This window comes from Gigantopelta aegis, chromosome 1 (genome assembly GCF_016097555.1).
Source record: "Gigantopelta aegis isolate Gae_Host chromosome 1, Gae_host_genome, whole genome shotgun sequence".
Classification (NCBI taxonomy): Eukaryota; Metazoa; Mollusca; class Gastropoda; order Neomphalida; family Peltospiridae; genus Gigantopelta; species Gigantopelta aegis.
In genome coordinates, this window is record NC_054699.1 from 26,544,186 (window position 1) to 26,567,092 (window position 22,907).

Genomic DNA, 22,907 nt, shown 5'->3' on the forward strand with positions numbered 1-22,907 from the left:
GGTAATCTGGACGGTTATCTAGAGGTAGGTACGGGTCTGGTCGCACATCAGACCTGACACAGAAGATATACGGTAATCTGGACGGTTATCTAGAGGTAGGTACGGGTCTGGTCGTACATCAGACCTGAAACAGAAGATAAACGGTAATGTGGATGGTTATCTAGATGTAGGTACGGGTCTGATTATATATTGGACCTGAAATAGAAGGTATACGGTAATCTAGACAGTAATCTAAACGTAGGTGTGGGTCTTTCATATATCAGACCTGAAATAGAAGAAATACAGCAATCTAGACGTAGATATGGGTCTCGTCGTATATAAGACCTTAAATAGAAGATATACGACAATCTGGACGTAGGTATGGGTCTGGTCGTATATCAGACCTGAAATAGAAGATATACGGTAATTTAGACGTAGGTATGGGTCTGGTTGTATATCAGACCTGAAATAGAAGGTATACGGTACTATAGGTTTGTTCGTATATGAGACTTCATAAACTAGATATACAGTAATTTAGACGAGACGATAATCTAGACGTAGGTCTGTTCGTATATCAGACCTGCTACACAATATATACGGTAATAGACAGCGCGTAGATTTACCAGACGTATACTTCTGCCAGTCTTGTCGTATTTATAAGAAGTAGATATACGGTAATCTAGAAATAGGCGTGCATCGAGTCGTATATGAGGTCTGAAAAACAAGGCATACAGTACCGGCCTCGGTGGTGTCATAGTCAGATATGAAACAGAACATATACGGTATTCTACAACGTAGTGTTAACTGACGAAATGTAGGGAAATTTACCGTCCGTTATTAACAGATGTTAAGAATTTCAGGACGAACTACCAACTCTTACCCCTGTAGTTCTGGCCCTGTTAATTTATTTTTATGGCCTATATTACGGTTGAAGCACGCTATTCTGTGACCATCCCTCAACTAACATGGTCGGGATGTTTGTTGAGGACCAGGTTAATCATCAGTGGTTATTGGAGTGGTTACCGGCCTTGGTGGTGTCATCAGACATAAGGCTGGTAGGTACTGGGTTGGCAGCCCGGTACCGGTTCCCACCCAGAGCGAGTTTACACTGTGGTTTTACATAATTATATATAAATCATTATTTCATATATTTACCATGTGTGACACCGATGTGAATTTTTGTGCTGGGGTGTCAAAAATTCATTCATTCATTCATTCATTAACTGGGTAGGTGTAAGACCACTACACCCTCTTCTTTCTCACTAACCACTAACAATTAACCCACTGTCCTGGACAGACAGCCCGCATAGCTGAGGTGTGTGCCCAGGATAGCGTACTTGAAACTAAATTGGATATAAGCAAAAAAATAAGTTGAAATGAAAATGAAGTCTGGGTAGCGGGAATACGCCTTCTTCTGCAGTAGTTAAAGCGCTCGCAGTAGGATCGATCCCCGTCAGTGGACCCTCTCGTTCCAGCCAGTGTACCACGACTGGTATATCAAAGACTGTGGTATGTGCTATCTTGTCTGTGGGATAGTGCATATAAAAGATCCCTTGCTACTAATGGAAAAATTGAGCGGGTTTTCTCTGTAAGACTATATGTCTGAATTACCAAATGTTTGACATCCAATAACCGATGATTAATACATCGATGTGCTCTAGTGGTGTCGTTAAACAAAACAAACAATCAAATCTTCTCCACGGAGTTATATATGCGCATACAGGCAGTGTTCTAGCTAGCAATAAATAGAAGAGCGCTGCGCCCTGCCCCCGTTTTGTGCCGCCTGCCGTTTTTGTTTCTGCACTGCCTCTGATTATCGCCATCCTGCCCTAATTCGTTGTCAAACAATTCATTGTATAATGCATGTATTTGAACTTTTTCTGACAAAAGCTTTTAGAAATTCTTATGTAGAAATAGGAATACTTAAATGATGACCATGATGACTGAGTGATAAACTGCATGTGACCTGTTGTCAATCGTATTACTTGGAAAATGTTTTGGGCAGTTTACTGTGACCAAACAAGCATCATTGCAAGGTCCTTTTGGGAAAATGTATCTACTTATGTAAACCGTGGACAGGCAGGTAGTATGTTGGAGTGCAAGCCAGGCAGTTAATAGTAACACCTTGGACTAAATATTACATAACTGTGAATTTCCAGGTGTCATCAGCTCGTTTGTGCCAATTCCAAATGTAAATAATAGAAAGACAACTCATCAGCTCCAGTATAAATAACTACAACTGAAAATCAATCACTCCAACTGCAAATGTACTTTCATTTTTCCAGTACAAACTATTGTTAACAAAATACTTGTTTATATGAAATTTACCTGATTAGTTTGATTGCAGTTCTCCAAAACCTCAAGGAAAGATATGTATAAAGAAACATTTCTGACCTTAAAACATGCATAATTAATGTATTTTGTAGTCATATGTCTCAAAAATATGCCTAATTACAAAACAAATCATAAATATGCAACAATTATTATTGTACGTAAGGTAGTAAGATTGGGTTGCCATCATGTTTTGACAGCAATTTTTATTCATTTATTGAAATAATATTCCTTTTTTTTCTCTAAAGATTTACTCATTTGCCATTTTGACAGTTGCTGATTCATTTAAATACCAGACTTTATGCATAGAAAGAGAATTAGCCATATTTTACAGTTTCAGGGTTCATTTTTATAAATGACGGTCATCTTGGACGCCATCTCGAATTGTGGAGTTATGCAAGGTTAGCCAAGGTGGCAAACACAGGATTTTAAAACTACAGATCACGACGAACATTTTAGTAAATAATAATTAATGTTATACTACGTAGACCACCCCATTGAAAGATAGCACCAGATACTTGCTCCACTATTAGAAGAAATCAAAGATTCAATAGCATTCAAATTTATTATTTTTACTGGCTCACTTTCGTGTCTTCAATCTTTACATAATATGAAGCTGGAACATCCGTTAATTGGGATGGTGATACGAAAGTGTGTCTTTTTATCCATTGCCAATAAAGATGTTGTATTTTGTTGGGTGCCCAGCCATATTGGTATCAGGGGTAATGAAAAGGCAGATTCTGCTGTCAAGTCTGCTTTGGATTTGCCTCATGTCAGGGTTGGTGTACCGCATACTGATTTTAAATATATTATTAACAAATTTATCTTTTCGACTTAGCAACATGATTGGGACGGAGTGGTAGCGAACAAGCTTCATTCTATCAAGCCGGTCTTGGGAGATTGGCAGTCCTCCTATAGACAGTGCAGGTAGGATTAAATAGTCTTGTGCCGTGCTCGCATCGGTCATACATATTTGACCCATTCATTTATCTTAAAGAAAGATCCTCCACCTCAGTGTGAGCACTGTCGGTGTACTCTGACAGTACGCCACATTTTGGTGGAGTGTACGCATTTGTCAGCAACTCGAAAAGATTTATTTGGACAAAGAAATGTGATGGAATCATTTCGATTCCATCCAGAACTTTTATTGCAGTTTTTACGTGATACGGATTTTTATTCTAAATTTTAATTTTATATATCTGTGATATTTGTATTTTTTGCACAGTTCTTTACACTGTGTTTTTATTTGACTCTTGAATTTTTATATTCATGTTGATCAACAAATTTGTTTTGAATTACCAGTTTGACACCCAATAGCCGATGTATTTTCCGTGCTGGGGTGTCGTTAAACATTAATTAATTGATTCATTTTTTGTTTAATGCGTTATACATTTGGGCTATTACACGCCCATAGGAACAATATCTGGAGTGGGGGAGGGTGCAAAATCTCTATTATTAGGAACAGTCTTTGGAGGAGGGGAGAAGCCATATTTATATAGAGTAGAAGAAAACAACATATATTTTCGTACTGCAGGCTGCTACAGACATATTTGCAAAAAAAAAAAAATAATAATAATAATAATTAAAGTTTAAACAAGAACTTATAGTAATAATATTATAATTATTATATATGTGTGTGTAATTTAACGGTATATACTTTTATTTTTAAAATTTTAAAAATAAATAAATAAGATGTAGTAGCAGACGTATGGCAAAATAAATTATTATTTTTATTTCATTGTCAGGGTTGACCACCCTGTTACAAGAAGAGTAGCGCAGACATCAACACATACATATGAAATATGAAGATCAATCACAATATCTATGCATACTAACCAAATGACTTCAATTAACTATTACAAAATACTTCCCGAATTCTAAATGCTTCACAAATAAATTTACTTAAATTCCACTTCTGTGTATGACATTCTGTATTTAATAAAATTATAATTTTTAATCTACTGGGATAACACCTGTATTTTGGAGACAGATATTTTATTCTTAAATCCCTATATAATGGACATATAAAAAAAAATGGAATCCATCTTCCAATATGTCATCACAATAGTGACACTCTTTGAGCAAGTCATGTCTGTATCTATTTCTATGAGAGTTAATAATTGTATAGCCTAATCTAAATCGTGTGAGTGCATTTTTAAAATGATGTATATTCCAATCCAAATGTTTTTCTAAAAGTATAGTTGATTTAAAAGATCTATATATTTCATATCTATCACTACTATTTATATCTGTTAACAATACTTGTAAATATACGTCTGTTAGTCTGAGTTTTGAACGGGGTCGATCGTCAACATTTTGGGTACCTGTTCCATAGTCTGCTAATCACCGACTTCGAAACATTGAAAGTGTTGGCCACTTCACGCTGACTTCTGCCCGTTTGCAGCATGCCAATAGCCCGTAGACGCTCATCGCGTTGCAGAAATTGACAGAAATAATGTTCCACAGTGATTAAACAACCTTCCTGGAAAATGCCAAATCGAGAATGACACCCCTCGCAGGTGTACGTGGCAACTGCGTGATGCACGTGCAAACTATGGAATGTGTTTCGGTTTGTTGATAAACAGACCTGAACGTTCTTTACTAGGATGCCTGCGGTCAAAACGTATGTTCGGTCTAATAGTTGATATTAACATTAATATTGCAGGTTACCCTACTTTTTCTGAAGAATATATAATGGAAATATATAATATTGTTTGCATAATTAGTTAGATAAAAGTTGAGCACAGAATTATAGTCATTTCGTACCATGCTGCCTATAGTCATTTCATACCCAAATTCAAATCATTTATTTTATATATGGATCATATAAAATAGCATGGCATACATTGGACAACATAATAAGAACATATAATGGTTAAATCAGATATATAGTAATAGTAATGATAGCAATGATTATATGCATGTCTATTAAGTATACAATATGCACACGTATATCTGAGTAACTAGTGTGTATATGTGTTAATTCTTGTTGGTCTTGTAGTAGAGGGTCTGGTAAGTTCATATTGTCTATGTCCGAACATTTCAAAACAGAATTGGTCAACAATTGGAGTTACTTGTTCAGGGCTGTCAAGAAGGAAAACACATTTCTCCAGTTCAGACAGAAATGTGAACTCAGAACATATTTGTCCGATGTCACTTTATAATATAGTATTTTTCTTAAATGTATATTTATTGGACATTTAGTTAAAAAATGAATCTCATCTTCTGGTTCTTGTTGGCATAGTTTAGTAAGCGCTTGTCTAAAATGGGTATTTTTAATATATTTCAAGTAATTTGCCAGTTCATATTTGTTTTAATATGTTTAAATATTTGCAACTTTTCAGAATTCTGTAGCTTAATTTTAAAGTGTTCGTAATATCTGTCATCAAGGAATTTGCTTACATGTGTAGTTAGAGTTTGGTTTTGAATGAAATTTAGCGTTAGTTAATAGAAATTGGTCAATGTTGTTACTATCAAGCATATCTTGTAAATAATCATGCCAGCCTATTTTGTGTTGTGTTTGTAGCTCTTTGCTGCAGGATACTGCATCATACAATATAGATCTTGATTCTTCTACATTTTCGAGGTACATGAAGTATTTACACATATTTGTATGTATGTTAATTATAAGTGGGTAGCGCCCCAGTTCTGCCGGCAATGTTAACACTGTTTCGTGAGACTTGAAGATTAAGTTTACAGAATTTTATATGTAATTTTTCAATTTGTATTGGTTGTGTTTCTTCAGTTTGCCATGCAGTTCCGTGCCCCATACTTCCGAGTTATAAAGTAAATAGGTTTAATTGGTGTATCTGGTTATACGAAAAATGAGCAATGAAAGGAACCATTTTCTGCAGTTAATACTTTGAGGTAGGGGATGTAGTACTGATATTTATAGGTCATAATTTGGTCGATATATTGCATGTAGTGTTTTAAAACACAAACGTTAACATGGTCGCCTATGAGATTTTGATTGGTATAGTCCATCCAACATGACCGCGGTTATATTATCCACGTATGTTATCTTCATCACCATTGGTCAGTTTTGAACTCTGAGATCTGTTAGCAGTGTAAATGTGCGTATTTGTTTGAACTACAGTGGCGTACGCCGGTCGATGCTCCCTCACCTAATCGGTCAGCCAAACAAGTGACCTTGGCAAATTCCAATAAGGCAGCACCAGTAAAACACAATCTAATTAAAATTAGCTCCACTGGTTAATAACTATTACCCTGTGGATCTAACAGCACCCCGTTGGAGCTTATGTCCAGTTGATCTTTCATTCGACCAATCAAAACCTAATTCTTTAGATTTATAGTCATCCAATTATGGCAAACATCTCAAACTTCAAAATGGCAGCCATATGTGTAGTGCCCTGAATTGTAATAAAAACTGCCCTGAATTGTAATATATGCCTTGAATTGTAATAAAAACTGCCCTGAATTGTAATACTGACTTGAATTGTAAGAAAACTGCTCTGAATTGTAATAAACTAGCTGACTTGAATTGTAACAAAGAATTGCCCTGATTTGTAATAACCAGTGCTGCCCTGAATTGTATTAAGACACTGACTTGAATTGTAATAACACAAAAATGGAAAGGAACGTGTGCTTGAACGACACCGCACCGCATATATTCAATTTGAGGCTGTTGAGTTTATTGTATTTACGACAATCATTACTGCCACATAGGCTTCTCCTTTCGACTATCAGCAAATGGGTTTGTTACTCGCACTCACAAATAGCGTGTATAACATTTGATATACCAGCTGTGGAACAAAATAGCGGAATGGACCACTTGAGAATTAACCTCAGCTGTTTTATGGGTTATATCTAGCCTAATCGAGGTTCTTTTGGGTCATGTGATCGAGCCTCCTCGGTGGACTCATTAGGTTTTTCTCGTCCCAACCAGTAACCATGCTTGTTATATGTTAAATACCATGCTAGTTGATATTATGTCTGTGCATATAAAGATTATTTACTCTTTTCCGGTAGAAATATCTAATGTAGTGGGAGCAGATTTCTTCCTTCACTATCTAGATCAAGTGTCACAACCATTGTAGACGCCAAACAGCCGTAATTTAAAATGTGCCCAGGTGTTGTAAAAAAATACAATTCCAGAATATTTTATTTAACGACGCACTCATCACATTTTATTTACGGTTATATGGTGTCGGACGTATGGATAAGGACACACAGATATTGAGAGAGGAAACTCGATGTCGCCACTTCAAGAGTTACTCTTTTCGATTAGCAGCATGGGATCTTTTATATGCACCATTCCAGAGACAGGATAGCACATGCCACGGCCTTTGATGTACCAGTTGTGTTGCACTGGCTGAAGCGAGAAATAGCCCAATGGGCCCATCGACAGGGATCGATCCCAAACCGACTGCGCATCAAGCGAGCGCTTTACCACTGGGCTACGTTCCGCCCGAACAGGAGGAGAACTGGGCGAGTGGACGGTGAAGAGTAAATCTAGCTGTAACTGGCTTCTCCAAGACTGGATACAAATTACAGACAGGTGTTGTTATTTTCTGAGTGATTTATTGGTACATATTATATCTACACTACACGCGTGGTTCGCTGTCTATTTGCCGGAGACGGCCTGGGCGACGTGTTGCAAGATGGTGCCGCCAGCACTTGCCAGGGTTTCCTTGGCCGTCTGGATCGGCTCCTTCATGTTGGCAACAGTTTGTTCTGGAATAACAAAGAGATGATGATGATTCAGTCATTATTATTGTTTACGTTATTTCCAGTATATATCGGATCAGTTTTCAATAAATGAATGAATGTTTAATGACACCTCAATACGAAAATATTAATACACATTTGGGCGTCAGACAAGGTAAGTGTATTATATATGTGAATATGATTGTATTAAGCATGTGTGAACACAATTCGGATGTTGATCGTGGATGCATGTGCAGGTCAAAAGTTAGTGGATGAGATATGAATTAACTGATGGATGGATGGACGGACGGACAGAAAAATGGATGTGTGGCTGGGTGGGTTGATGGATGGATGGGTGGGGTGTTTTTTTGGTGTGGCTGTTTTTATTTTAGGATGGATGAATGGGTGGGTGGGTGAGTGGGTGGATGATGGATGGATGTACAGATAGATGAATAGGTGGGTTGATGGACTGACGGACGGGCGGACGGATGGATATGTAGTAAAGTTGATATAGTACTCCTACTGGCAGTAGCTTATGAGGGCTTCCCTAGATTAGCTGAGTTGCAAAAGTGCTTGTGCTTCACACTCGGAAAGATCCGTGGTTCAAATCCCCTCGGTGGAAGTTGATTTGTATGTTACAAACGCCTAGCGATACCCGCAACACGACAAAGGCGTCAACTACCGGCCTTGTTGGTGTAGAGGTTGAGCCGTCGGAGACGTAAGGCTGGGTTTGAATCCCGGTAAGAACTCGCACCCTGATCTGATTTTAACGACGCGGATGGGTGGGGAGCACATACTCTGACAAGTTTTTCATGCCTATGTCTATATACTTACGCAGAATGTCGGTGGAGGCGGCCTTAAGAGCGGACAGGGCGTTGACTCCGTGCTGTAGGAGCTGGCTGCCGACCCCCTTCAGGGTGTTGAGATGTTCGGACAGTTTGCCGGCCAGCTGCGTGAAGGATTCCTTTCCGGCGGCTAGGATGCCCGTAGCGGCGTTCTTGATCAGGGATCCAGCGGTGGTGGCAAGCTGGGGGCGAAACAAAGGGGTTTTGTCATCAAGGCCCGTGCTTATAAAAACGTTTATAGAGTCCAGACTCAATCTTTAATGACGTCACACGCATACAATTTGTATGGCGTTGCCATGACATTTACTGTCTCAGGCCTTAACAGAGTCTTGAATCTAGACTATACAAAGTGCTGTAGGCCTAAGCAGCAGGCTTGAACATAATACACTGTACAAAAATATAAAAATGGGAAAACATTAAAAATATAGTTTTTATATATTTCCGTTACAATCAGCTGAAGTTATTTTAATCAAATGTTCGTGACTAGTTGGATTGTTTTTTTACCCTGACGATTCACTAGGATCTGGTTCTAGAAGGTAAATTTAAAAAAAAAAAAAAAAAGTAAATTTGTTTTTCTTTAACGGCCACTAGAGCACATTGATTTTTAATCTTATAATCGGCTTTGTGTAAACATTTAAAAGAGAAAACCCGCTGTCGCCACATAGGCTACTTTTTTACGACAGGCAGCAGGGATCTTTTATTTGTTTTGTTAGCACAGGGACATTCCTGAGTTTGCTGCACTTTTTAAGATGTTATCGACTAACAGAGACTTTTTAACGATTGTAATTACATATCAAATATATATTTCTGCATAACATATTAGTGGCTATATATTAAACGTGTTTCTGATCGTTCTAACATTTGTACTAGCTTAAATTTCATCTTATTTCCTAACATATTGTTTTTTCGTACGTACAAAATTATTTGAAGACAAATATTAAGATGACCAGAAACACATTGAATATACAGACACTGATATTCTAAACAAGAAAATATATTTAATATGTAAGTTTAATCGTAGAAATATTTTATTAGTCAGAAACATCTTACAATGCAGTAAACTCAGGAATGTCCCTTTAAAGGTGGAGTTTTAAATGTAATTTGTTTTTGTGTTGTTGTAGTTGTTGTTGTTTTGATTTAGAATATTAGGAGCCTTTAAGATTCTATGGAAACCAGGATAACCAATAGCGCGCTGGGGGTTTCATAATGTGTTTTAGTCAACTAAGAAAGAACCTTTAAGATTCTATAGACATTAGAACCACCAAACAACATATCCTAAGTACAGAAATAAATATTCTACGCAAGATATTGTTTAAGTTTCAAACAACGGTGCCATACAGTGTTTGTAGAGATAGTGTTCCTTTAAATTACAAGATGTCACTCACGTTCTTGACGGTGTTTGTAGAAGATAGTGTGTCTTTAAATTACAAGATGTCGCTTACGTTCTTGACGGTGTTTGTAGAGGATAGTGAGCCTTTAAATTAAAAGATTTCACTTACGTCCTTGACGGTGTTTGTAGAAGATAGTGTGTCTTTTAATTACAAGATGTCACTTACGTTCTTGACGGTGTTTGTAGAGGATAGTGAGCCTTTAAATTAAAATATTTCACTTACGTCCTTGACGGTGTTTGTAGAAGATAGTGTGCCTTTAAATTACAAGATGTCGCTTACGTACTTGACGGTGTTTGTAGAAGATAGTGTGTCTTTAAATTACAAGATGTCGCTTACGTACTTGACGGTGTTTGTAGAAGATAGTATGCCTTTAAATTACAAGATGTCGCTTACGTTCTAAACGGTGTTTGTAGAAGATAGTGTGCCTTTAAATTACAAGATGTCGCTTACGTTCTTAACGGTGTTTGTAGAGGATAGTGTGTCTTTAAATTACAAGATGTCGCTTACGTTCTTGGCAGTGTTTGTAGAGGATAGTGTGCCTTAAATTACAAGATGTCACTCACGTTCGTGACAGTGTTTGTAGAGGATAGTGTGCCTTTATATTATAAGACGTCGCTTACCTTCTTGACAGTGTTTGTAGAAGATAGTTTGTCTTTTAATTACAAGATGTCACTTACGTTCTTGGCGGTGTTTGTAGAGGATAGTGAGCCTTTAAATTAAAAGATTTCACTTACGTCCCTGGCGGTGTTTGTAGAAGTTAGTATGCCTTTAAATTACAAGATGTCGCTTACGTTCTTACGGTGTTTGTAGAAGATAGTGTGCCTTTAAATTACAAGATGTCGCTTACATTCTTGACGGCGTTTGTAGACGATAGTGTGCCTTTAAATTACAAGATGTCGCTTACGTTCTTGACGGCGTTTGTAGACGATAGTGTGTCTTTAAATTACAAGATGTCGCTTACGTCCTTGACGGTGTTTGTAGAAGATAGTGTGTCTTTAAATTACAAGATGTCGCTTACGTTCTTGACGGCGTTTGTAGACGATAGTGTGTCTTTAAATTACAAGATGTCGCTTACGTTCTTGATGGCATCAATGTGAGGCTGGAAGAAGTTCTTGATGGAGGTAGCGAAGCCGCCGAGTATGTCGGTGAAGGCGTTTCTCTTGTGCGAGGACAGCGCTCCCTCGATGGAACTCACTACGTGCCCAAGGATTCCATCGACAAGAAGGTTGTGGGACCCTGTTGAAAGACACAAGAAAGAACACCACACATTAAAAGACGAAAGAAAGAACATCACACATTAAAAGACGAAAGAAAGAACATCACAAATTAAAGGCCGAAAGAAAGAATATCACATATTAAGATAAAAACAAATATATTACCAATTAGGAGACGAAAGAAAGAATATAATAAATTAAAAGACGAAAGAAAGAACATCACAAATTAAAAGTCGAAAGAAAGAATATCACAAATTAAAGGTCGAAAGAAAGAATATAACTCTTTTTTTTCTTTTTCTTTTTTTTCTTTTTTTTTTTTACAAGTTTTATTGCTAGCCCTTTGTTTACAATTAGAACAACACATGCCAAGGGTAAAACATGGGTTGTGTACATAAAAATAATAAAACAACATAATATAATACTTTAGGGTACTGGCTTTCAAAACCCACCTCACCCCACCCACACTCCCTCTCCATCCCCGCCTCCCTCTCCATCCCCGCCTCTCTCTCTCTCTCTCTCTCTCTCTCTCTCTCTCTCTCTCTCTCTCTCTCTCTCTCTCTCTCTCTCTCTCTCTACATATCTAATCAATGTAGCTATCCATTTATCTTTCTCTCACCACACTTTCATCCTTTTTCATTCCATGAACGACGTACATAAATATTTAAAATACGCACATAATATATATATATATTATATATATATATATATATTATGTGCGTATATATATATATATATATATATATATATATATATATATATATATATTATGTGCGTATTTTAAATATTTATGTACGTCGTTCATAGAATATTTATATTTAGCAGTTATTTAGTTCCTTTCTGAAGATAAGTAAAGATTGAAACATGTAAAAGGATAATTATTTCTTTAAATTGTTTTTAAAATACATATATACTGTACACTTGTTTTCTTTGTATCATTTATATATATATATATATATATATATATATATATATATATATATATATATATATATATATATATATATATATACACACATATACATATACACACATACACACACATACATATACGTATGTATGTATCTACATTATTAATGCGTGGACCGCTGGGAACAAGACGATGTACAAGGAAAGTTACAAACATTAGGTCTGTTCAAAGAGAGAATAATACACTGGCCACTTGGTGAAGAATTTATTAAGATTGTTCTTGCTAAGATAAATACATTTTTCTACTTTATATCTTTGTTTAGCTTCGTTTTGGAAGTGTATAATATTTAATTGGACCCTTTGCACTTTACATTTATATATAAAATATTTAGCTAATAATAGTAGCAGGTCAAAAACATTATCTGTTTTAATATTATCTTTACATCTAAATATCACTAGCTCAAGAGAAACCTTTAAAATACATACATGCTTACATGAGTTTGATAACCAATTTAAATAATCATTCCAAAAGTTCTGAACAATTTTACATTCCCAAAATAAATGCACTATAGATTATTTTCCTTCATGACAAAACGTACACGTTTCACTGTGTATTAATTTTAATTTATATGCGAAACTATTAGTAGTTAATATTCTATGAAGTATTCTATATTGGAACCATCTAAGTTTTATTTCTTGCGTGGTTACAAATGGTTTTAAATAAATAGTGTGCCAATTAAGCTCTGAAATAAAATAGTTTTGCCATTTTGATATTGCAGAATTTGGCTTTTCAGAAGTTACAAGTGTGTAATAATATAGTTTCGAGCCATTTCTGATAGAACAAAGTTTTCTTTGAACAGGAATATTTGTTTTTATTATATTCAGTTTCGTCTTCCTAAGGTAAGCCTTAAGTGAGTTAATAACTCCTTGATACTCTAAAAAAGATGCATTTAATTTGTATAAATTATTAAATGCGGTTAAAGTTAAAAAGTTGCCGTACTCATCAACAAGATCACAGATTTGAGATACACTTTTCCCAAGCCATTTCGTTTTTAAAAAAGATTTACTGTTAATTTTTATATTGGAATTATAAAAAATTGGCTCTGATAAAAAGTCTTCAAAAGATGAAACATTAATTAATAACGAGAAGTCACGGAATACGATACAGTCTTTCCAAAATAGATTTTTACATGTTTTAAGTACAATTGGGGGAAATCATTACCAAATAGAGATATGTTACGGAGTTGTGGAAAACATGCAAAAAGAATAGGTTTCCATTTTGGATCTTTGGTTTCCAATTTTCGTAGCCATGTAATTTTCAAAGCTTTAGCATAGTTAAATATATCTATCATTCCGAGACCTCCCTCATTAACAGGTTTACACAAAGTTATTCTTTTTATCCTGTCTGGCTTTTTATTCCATATAAATTTAAATAACATCGTGTGCAATTCTTTCTGAAATGTTTCCGATGGATTTGGTAATGTTAGAAGTAGATAACTAAGCTTAGATATTAACAGAGATTTTATTATAGCTATTCTTCTAAGTGGTGTTAATAGCCTTCTCATTCATGTATTTATAAAAAAAAAAATTTCAAATAGTTTAGAATTATAATTAAGTTTGGTCTTTTCATTCAAGTCGGTACTAAAAATAATTCCAAGTGCTTTAAATGAAGGAGGATTCCATTTTAGATTAAGATTTTGTAAATATCGTATTGGACTATTCCTAAGAGAGCCATTACAGATTATCTCTGATTTATCATAATGAATATTGAGTCCTGATAATTCGGAAAAAATATTCAAGGTATTTATTGCTTCTTCAAAGGACGTTCTACTACCATCAAGTATAAAATCAGTATCATCGGCATACTGTGAAATTAGGTATTCTTTATTGTTTATTGAGATGCCTTTAATTTTCTTATTTTTACGTATAAGTCCTGCAAGAATTTCTACACAGAGAAGAAATGTATAAGAAGATAATGGATCACCTTGCCTACAGCCTCTATATATATTAAATGATGAAGACACATTTCCATTAAATATAACACTTGATTTTATATTTTGGTAAAAAACAGAAATCCAGCGTTTAATATCTGTTCCAAATCCGAAAAAGTCAAGGGTTTTGTGTATATATGACCATGAAATGGAGTCGAATGCTTTTTCGAAATCTACTCGTAGAAATATTCCTGGAATATTATGCGATTCAGTATAATACAAAATATCATACAATATCCTTATATTGTCACCAATATAACGACCCGGCATGAAACCAGTTTGGTCTTCGTTAATAAGAAAATGAAGTACTTCTTTAATTCGTTCGGATATACACGCAGATGCTAATTTATAGACAACATTTAAAAGTGATATCGGTCGCCAGTTGCTAAGAAAACGTTTCGGTTTATCACTTTTAGGTATACAAGTTATTATTCCCAGTTTCTGAGTAACAGATAATTTACCACTGATAAAAGCATAATTAAGGGATCTGAGAACAAAATAGCCTATGTCTTTCCAAAAACATTTGAAGAATTCTGCAGAAAAGCCGTCTGATCCTGGACTTTTGTTATTTTTTGTGCACTTAAATGCATTTGATAATTCCTCATAGGTTAATAAACCTTCTACAGAATCAGCCTGTTCTTTACTTAATTTGTTTAAATCTTGATCTGAAAGTAAATAATTTAGATTGGCGTCACTTATACTTTCTTTAGGAGAATAAAGCTTTTGATAAAATTATTTTGTTTCGTTCATAATTTCTTTTTTATCTGTAATAATAGAACCATCGTTTTTTTCAATAACTGTTATGGATTTACTAATAAAATTTCTATTTTCTAAGTTACAAAAGTAATTAGTAATGCGTTCACCCTCTTCAATCCATCTAGCTCTCGATCTGATGTATACACCTTCCATTGTTTTTTGACGCAAATTTTCTAAATCTTTTCGTTTTGAATTAATGTTTTCAAAGTCTAAATGATCGCTTTTTTCTAAGGATTCTATTTCTTCAATTAATTTTTCTTCCCGTTTATTATTTTCTTTTTTAAAATAAGATGAGTAGGAAATCGTCTTGCCTCGTATCTCCATAAGTAAAACTTCTAAAAATAATTGATCATTAATTTGAAAATCAATTTCCGTTAGGGGAATATTATCGATTGCTTCCAGATTGTAGACTAGTACAGCATACTGTCTTTTAACACTAGCAATTATGTTTTTTTATTATTGTTAAGTAATATTTATTTTTTAAAAGTGAGTTATTAAATTTCCAATAGGTATTATGGTTTATATTTTCAGTTAATTCGAACTTAAGACTTAGCATAGAATGATCGGTTCTATATCCATAATGTATACTAGAGTTTATTACAGAAGAATATAGTGAATTTGATATTAAGAAAAAATCTAATCGGGCCTGTTTCAATGGTGTGTTCCTCCTCCATGTATATTTACGAAGTTCGGGGTTATAGTCTCTCCAGATATCAACAATATCTAGCTCACTAATCATCTCTAATACTGCTTCACGTGCATTTGGGTTATTAATATTTACGTAGTTGAGTGTATCTATGTGTGGGTTTAAAACCAGATTCCAGTCACTCCCGAGTAGATAATATGTATTATTAAGCAATTTCACTTGTAAAATTTGCTTGTAAAAATCCTATCTGTATTTGCACCATATAGGTTTACCAAAGTTAAACGTAGATTGCAAATTGTTATATCTACAATGAGTAAATTTCCATTGTCATCTCTAAATATTGAATGTATTTTATATTCAAAATTATTATTTAACAATATTGCAACTCCGCGAGATTGGCTATTATTACAATTACAAATGCATTCAAACCCCGACTCTGCACGAATAAACAGTTCTTTTTCTTTTGTAAAATGGGTGTCTTGAAGAAAGTAAACTGAGAACCGTTTTGACCGTAAATAATTAAAGACATCTTTTCTCTTTTTAACTCCCGCAAGTCCCCAGCAGTTAATTGAACAAACTGTAAACGATCTATCCATACTTAAGTATGCACACAGAATATAATAAAATACATAGCTTATATATGACAGTATACATCATTCTGCGTACATCACAATACAGTTGATCATTCCAACACAAGTACGTCAAACACAAACGGATTATAAATACATGTACATACTTCAAAAGAACAAACATCCTTAAAACGGCATTTACACAAAAACGTTCACTCTCAAAACCTAATATATAGAGGTGCGAGATTCTGACCCCAAGCCACCGGAGTTACATAATTATTTCTAGTACAGGTTCGATCAAGATCCAAACGTAACATATTAAGACAAAACAAATATATTACCAATTAGGAGACGAAAGAAAGAATATCATAAATTAAAAGACTAAAGAAAGAACATCACAAATTAGAAGACGAAAGAAAGAATATTACAAATTGGAAGATGGAAGAAAGAATATTACAAATTACAAGACGAAAGAAAATTTAAAGGAGAAAAAAAGAATATCACAAATTAAAAGACGAAAGAAAAATATCACAAATTAGAAGATAAAAGAAAGAATATTACAAATTAAAAGACAAACGAAAGAATATTACAAATTAAAAGACGAAAGAAAGAATATATCACAAATTACTGTACACATCACAGACACACAAATACAGGTAGGCCGACCATGGACAGATCGGGGATTTTATAAAGAGGGAAACACAACATTCTAAAAAAATCACAGTTTGAGTTCAAGTTGCAGAATGTAAATAAGCCGAGTTCCTAAAGGGATCAAGATATTTCGGGAGTATCCCGGGGCATACCAGTGGCGGATCCAGAAAATTCATTGGGGGAGTGGGGGGGGGGGCAATGACATGAGGCGGAATGCCAATGGCACTTTGGGGGAGGTTTGGATGGGATTGTAAAAAAATGAAAATTAATATATAATAAAATTATAACTGTCACAAAATTGGAGGGGGGGGGGGGGGGGTGAGTGGGCAGTCCCCTCTGCATACTTCGCAGAACATTTTGAAATAAACACGCTCAGATATGTGTTTTCAAGGTAATTTTCTCTTTTAAAAAGGATCATTCAAATGGGCAGGTAAGGAGGAGATCACGAGACCCAGGTGACTCCCCTCTAGATCCGCCAAATGCAAACAGAAAGCTAGTTATGTTGCGTCCACGATGGTAACCATCTACAACGATCGTAAAGTTCTAGATCACTTCAAAAGACATGAGTAGAATGCACAGTTTCTATTTTAGTTTTAGGCTCTGGACCTGACTTCTAACTTGGTATTCCAAATTTCGCCCACCTCAAACTTCACCGAACCCCCCGAACCCAGGACTCAGGGTGGACGGTGCCTGAAACTCTAGTGGTATATGGGCATGTTAGTAGAGTTCCACCTCACTCAAAAGAAACGTCCAGACGTCTTACCTCACCGTGGTGCAGGGGTGTAACATTTTCTTTGAGAATGGCCAATACAGCACAAATTGAAATTTTGAGTAAAAGTCAGTATCTATCTGTGACATTTGTATTTTTGCACAGTTCATTACACTGTTTTTATTTAAATCTTGAATTTGTATATTGATGTTGATCATCACCTTATTTGTTTGCATTACCATAGTTTGACACCCAATAGCCGATGTATTTTTCGTGCTGGGGTGTCGTTAAACATTCATCCATTCATTCATTCATTCATTCTTACCAACAAGCTGGTCGATCTTCTCCACTACTGCTTCCGGTGAGATGTCGAAGTGGCTGACCTTGTCGATGACGTTTGTCAGGCCAGTGGTCAGCTTGTTCAAGATGCTAGAGAAGAGTGAGTGACCACGGTCCAGGATACCATGCACGGTGGACTCAACAGCCGGGATCATGTGGAAGAGGGCGCTGAAAAACAAAGATAATGTTTTTAGTATATCAGATATTGATTTCGTCTGTACCTAGTAAACATTTTGAGATTATAGACCTGATCAGTTCTTTGGAGTGGGGCGGCACGTAGCTCAGTGGTACAGCGCTCACTTGATACGCGGTCGATCTGGGATCGATTCCCGTTGGTGGGCCCATTGGGCTATTTCTCGTTCCTGCCAGTGCACCACGACTGGTATATCAAAGGCCGTGGTACGTACTACCCTGTCTGTGGGATAGTGCATATAAAAGATCTCTTGCTGTTAATCGAAAACAGTAGCCCATGAAGTGGTGACCGCGGGTTTCCTCTCTCAATATATGTGTGGTCCTTAACCATATTTTCCTACGCCATATAACCGTAAACAAAATGTGTTGAATGCGTCGTTAAATAAAACATTTTCTTATTTCGTTTCTTTTCCTTTCATTTCCAGTTCTTTGGAGCCTAAGTTTTTCTTATAACGTTTCATTTAATTCCCATTCTCTTCATGTTTTCTTGAAAACATGAAAACACACTCAAACCATTTTCAAATATAATTAATCTAATCAAAAGCACGAAGTTTGGTTATTTTAATGTTAAATAAATTTCTGTATGTTTTAAATGGAAGTCGTTTCTACTGTCAATTCTTAAAAACATAACAAATGAATGAATGAATGAATGAATGAATGTTTAACGACACCCCAGCACAAAAATACATATCGGCTATTGGGTGTCACAAATGGTAAGTATATGGAAATATAAAAAAAAAAAAAAAAAAAAAAAAAAAAAAAAAAAAAAAAAAAAAAACCACAACAACAACAACAACATAAGAAAAGCATCACTTTATAGCGTGTATCAAAACAATGTTCATTTTTCTCCACAGACGTAAATTATATAATTTCTAAAAAAATAGAATTCCGTGCCTAAAACGTGAAAGGATACAGACACGTAAATACAGTTTAAGTAAGCGCAGCAGTCCTATATGTGGCAAACTGCACATAAACGAACCCTTGCTGTTTATCGTAGTAGTGTAACAGCCAACAGCAAGATTTGTCCTCCAATTCTATAAATCGTAACACAATTAATATATACTTAGTACAATCTCCTGGAGGTCCTTTAAATAAAACATTTTTCCTTTCTTCTGTTCCATGGATTTACATAATACAGTTGGCATTAGTTGATTAATTAATGCGTCATTATACAAATATTTGTTTCATTTAATTGATCTAACCTGAGATCTCTCTGCTTCTGGACCGCACTTCCTACGTTCAGTAGAAGAGCTGAAAGGAAAAATTCAAATATGAATTAACTTATTATTATTTATTTTATATTTTAATTATTATTATTATTATTTATTTTAATTATTATTATTTTTAATTTGGATTTATTATATATATATATATATATATATATATATATATATATATATATATATATATATATATGAATATTAACGCGTTATTTATTTATTTATTTATTTATTTATTTTATCAAATGTTCAAGCACGCTTGTTGTGGATACAATGTCTGACTCAGGCCAGGCATTCTACCTAAAGCAAGATATGGGGTGGGGTAATTGCAAATTACAATACAAAAAATAATTAGAAGTAAAAAAAAAAATAATAGAATTCTGGAAATTTTAAATAATGCCAAATATATAATTTATAAGCGTCAAGCCAAAACATTTAAAGAAACCTTGTAACGTCTGTCCCAGCAGGTTCTTGCCAGTGTTGACGGCGTTCTTCAAAACGGAAGCGACGGTGGTGTCAAGGATGCCTACAATTGGTTTAAGAGCGTTGCCAATCGAGTGGAGGAAGTCCCCGAAACTGGCGTTAGCTCCGCCCATCAGGGCCACACACAGAAGAATTACGGCGAGCTTCATGATGCTGCGATGACTGGAAGAATATGATCACAGTATATTAGATTAGATTGTGAAATTTGGGTGGAGCAAGCTTTAGCTTTCAAGGGCAAAATATATAAATTTCGTATGATTAAAGCTGCTGTTAGCCTAGCCCGAGTACTCGTGATGGTAAGAGAGCTAGACGGACACTTGGACAGTTGTTAAAACTCTGTAAGAGAGTGTTAAAGGGACAGACCCTAGTTTTTAAACACTAAGGCATATTTTTCACATAGATTCTAGTTTCAACCCGTAGAAATGGACACTAAGTTTGGTTAATTTACAAACCTGTAACAAATTTGGATACAACAGAGTGAAACAAGAGTCTGTGACGTTGAAATACCATTAAAAATAGAAAAAATGCGACTTCATAATCGTTACTTCTCAGACGCACGTGCGTTTTTTTAAATATGAAAATATGCATTTTGTGGTATTAGAAACACCAAGATGACCAGAACCACTTCGGTTGTACGAAAATGGATACTCTAAACAATAAAATACCAGTAAAGTTTGATTTCAGTGTTTAAAATCTAGGGTATGTCCCTTTAATAATTCGATTCTCGTCATACTCCTACGACCGATTAGCTTTTAATCTGAGATCACCCATCGTGGAGGAATTTTACAACGCTACTGGCGAGCTGGCCAACTCAGTCGTGGCATTTGACTGTCTTAGCCTAGCAAATGAAATTACATGAAACTCCGAAACCGTTAATCATGTTCAAACATGTGATTGCTCTCCCCATTTTCGCTTATTTTAAGAAGTGTGATTTACCAAAATGCATTAAGATTCTATCCCACAATCCACACACACACACACACACACACACACACACACACACACACACACACACAATCCCTCTCTTGAGCAGTTTAAGGTGTACGGTGTTTCGCTGTCACAACAACGGAAACACACAAATAGTAAGAGCAAATACTGTTTGCAAACAAACAAAAAATCGTCATCCATAATATCAGGAAGCTAACCATGTTATTGACCTTCAACCTCAAAGGCTGTCTGTTGAGGACAGTGGGTTAGTTGTTAGTTGGTTAGTGGTTAGTGAGCTCTTACACCTACCCATTTAGCCCTTAAGAACTCGCTCTGGGTTGGAGCCGGTACCGGGCTGCGAACCCTGTACCTACCAGCCTGTAGTCCGATAGCTTAACCACTGCGCCACTGAGGCCTGTTCTTTAACATATTCCAACTGACTACTTACCTTCAGTAAGCTGAGTAAAGGATGAGCCAAGAACTGGAAGTTTTATATAGCAGCACCAGAACTTTATCTGGAGGTCCGTATCACGCAATGGTTGAGAAAAAACACGTGCTTATCAGCCAACAAACTTACTCTTGCAGGAGTGTCCTTTTTAGAAAAGCCTAGGTTAGCATCATGCTTTTCACACTAAACATCACACATATTGAATGCCTACTTTTGATTCGTTTTGAGCAATATTTGTTTTTCTTACAGAGCCCGGTGTGGTTAGATCAGATTCTGAATTTGGGTTTTGGTTTACCGTAGTTTTGTACGTTACTTTTTAATAATAAAAATATTTTTTTGAAATGTATTTTATTAAATTAATTTGGAAAAATAGTTAGATATTCAATGTCTCATTTAAAAACAAAATCCCAGTGCTTAAAGGAACATTCCTGAGTTTGCTGCAATGTTTAAGATGTTATCGACTAACAGAGACTTTTTAACGGTTGTAATTACATATCAAATATATTTTCCTGTATAAAATATTAGAAATATCGTAGAAATATTTTTATTTTTCGGGAAAATCTTACAATGCAGTAAACTCGGGAATGTCCCTTTAAGACTAATAAACCATTGTGATAATCGATTATGAAGTCCATAATCGATTATCGTGATAAATGTTCACTGTTATTATTCCTTCAGTTTCATTGATGACGCTGATGTAAAAATCCCTTCAGGGTTTTGGTAGTTTTGCATATCGAAAACATATACTGAATTGATATTAAAGGGACGTTCCTGAGTTTACTGCACTGTAAGATGTTTCCGACTAATAAAATATTTCTACGATTAAACTTGCATATTACATATATTTTAGAATATCAGTGTCTGTATATTCAATATGCTTCTGGTCGTCTTAATATTTTTAAGAAGCCCAAATTGGATTTTGTCTTCAAATAATTTCGTATGCACGAAAAAAATATTAGTTTAGGAAATAAAATGAAATTTAACCTAGTACTAATATTAGAACGATCAGAAACACGTTTAACATACAGCCACTAATATTTTATGCAGAAAATATATTTGATATGTAATTGCAATCGTTAAAAAGTCTCTCTTAGTCGACAACATCTTAAAAATTGCAGCAAACTCAGGAATGTCCCTTTAAGAAGGTGAAAGTATCAAAATGTGTTTGCCTATCCCACTGGACACAACATTTGGTGCACAGTCCTGCTAATTTAAGACCTTGGGTTCATTTATATTCCATCCGATTTTCATACCAAACCCGCTACATTGTTCTAAGCGATTTTTTATATCCACTTTCCCATAGAGAGGACAGCACATAAAAAAACATGACCTTTAATATGTCAGTCGTGGGGCAGTGGGTGGAACGGGAAGAAAAACTAATGGGTCCGCCGAGGAGGTTCGATGCTGCGGCCCAAGCACCTCAGGCGAGGTAAATCCCGCATTTTTGTAGAATTAAAAGTTGATTTATTGGCTCAAACCGATTACAATACAACTGATAAAAATTACTTGACAAGACTTAGTTTCATAAAGTGTTGTTCTATGAGCCAGTGCACCACAACTGGTATATCAAAGGCCGTGGTATGTACTACGCTGTCTATGGGATGGTGCATATAAAAGATCCCTTGCTGCTAATCGAAAATAGT

General features: G+C 35.3%; 1 protein-coding gene across 1 annotated transcript; it reads right to left on the reverse strand.

Moving 5' to 3' along the window:
* Positions 1 to 7,834: 7,834 nt before the first annotated feature.
* LOC121367520 lies at positions 7,835 to 20,051 on the reverse strand. Its single transcript, XM_041491750.1, has 6 exons — positions 19,852 to 20,051; positions 19,389 to 19,437; positions 17,981 to 18,162; positions 11,289 to 11,449; positions 8,812 to 9,004; positions 7,835 to 8,004 (listed from the first exon to the last, which is right to left on the reverse strand). The coding sequence occupies exons 1-6, from the start codon at positions 20,036 to 20,038 to the stop codon at positions 7,895 to 7,897; spliced, it is 882 nt and encodes a 293-aa protein (XP_041347684.1). The 5' UTR covers positions 20,039 to 20,051; the 3' UTR covers positions 7,835 to 7,894.
* Between the last annotated feature and the right edge of the window lie 2,856 nt (positions 20,052 to 22,907).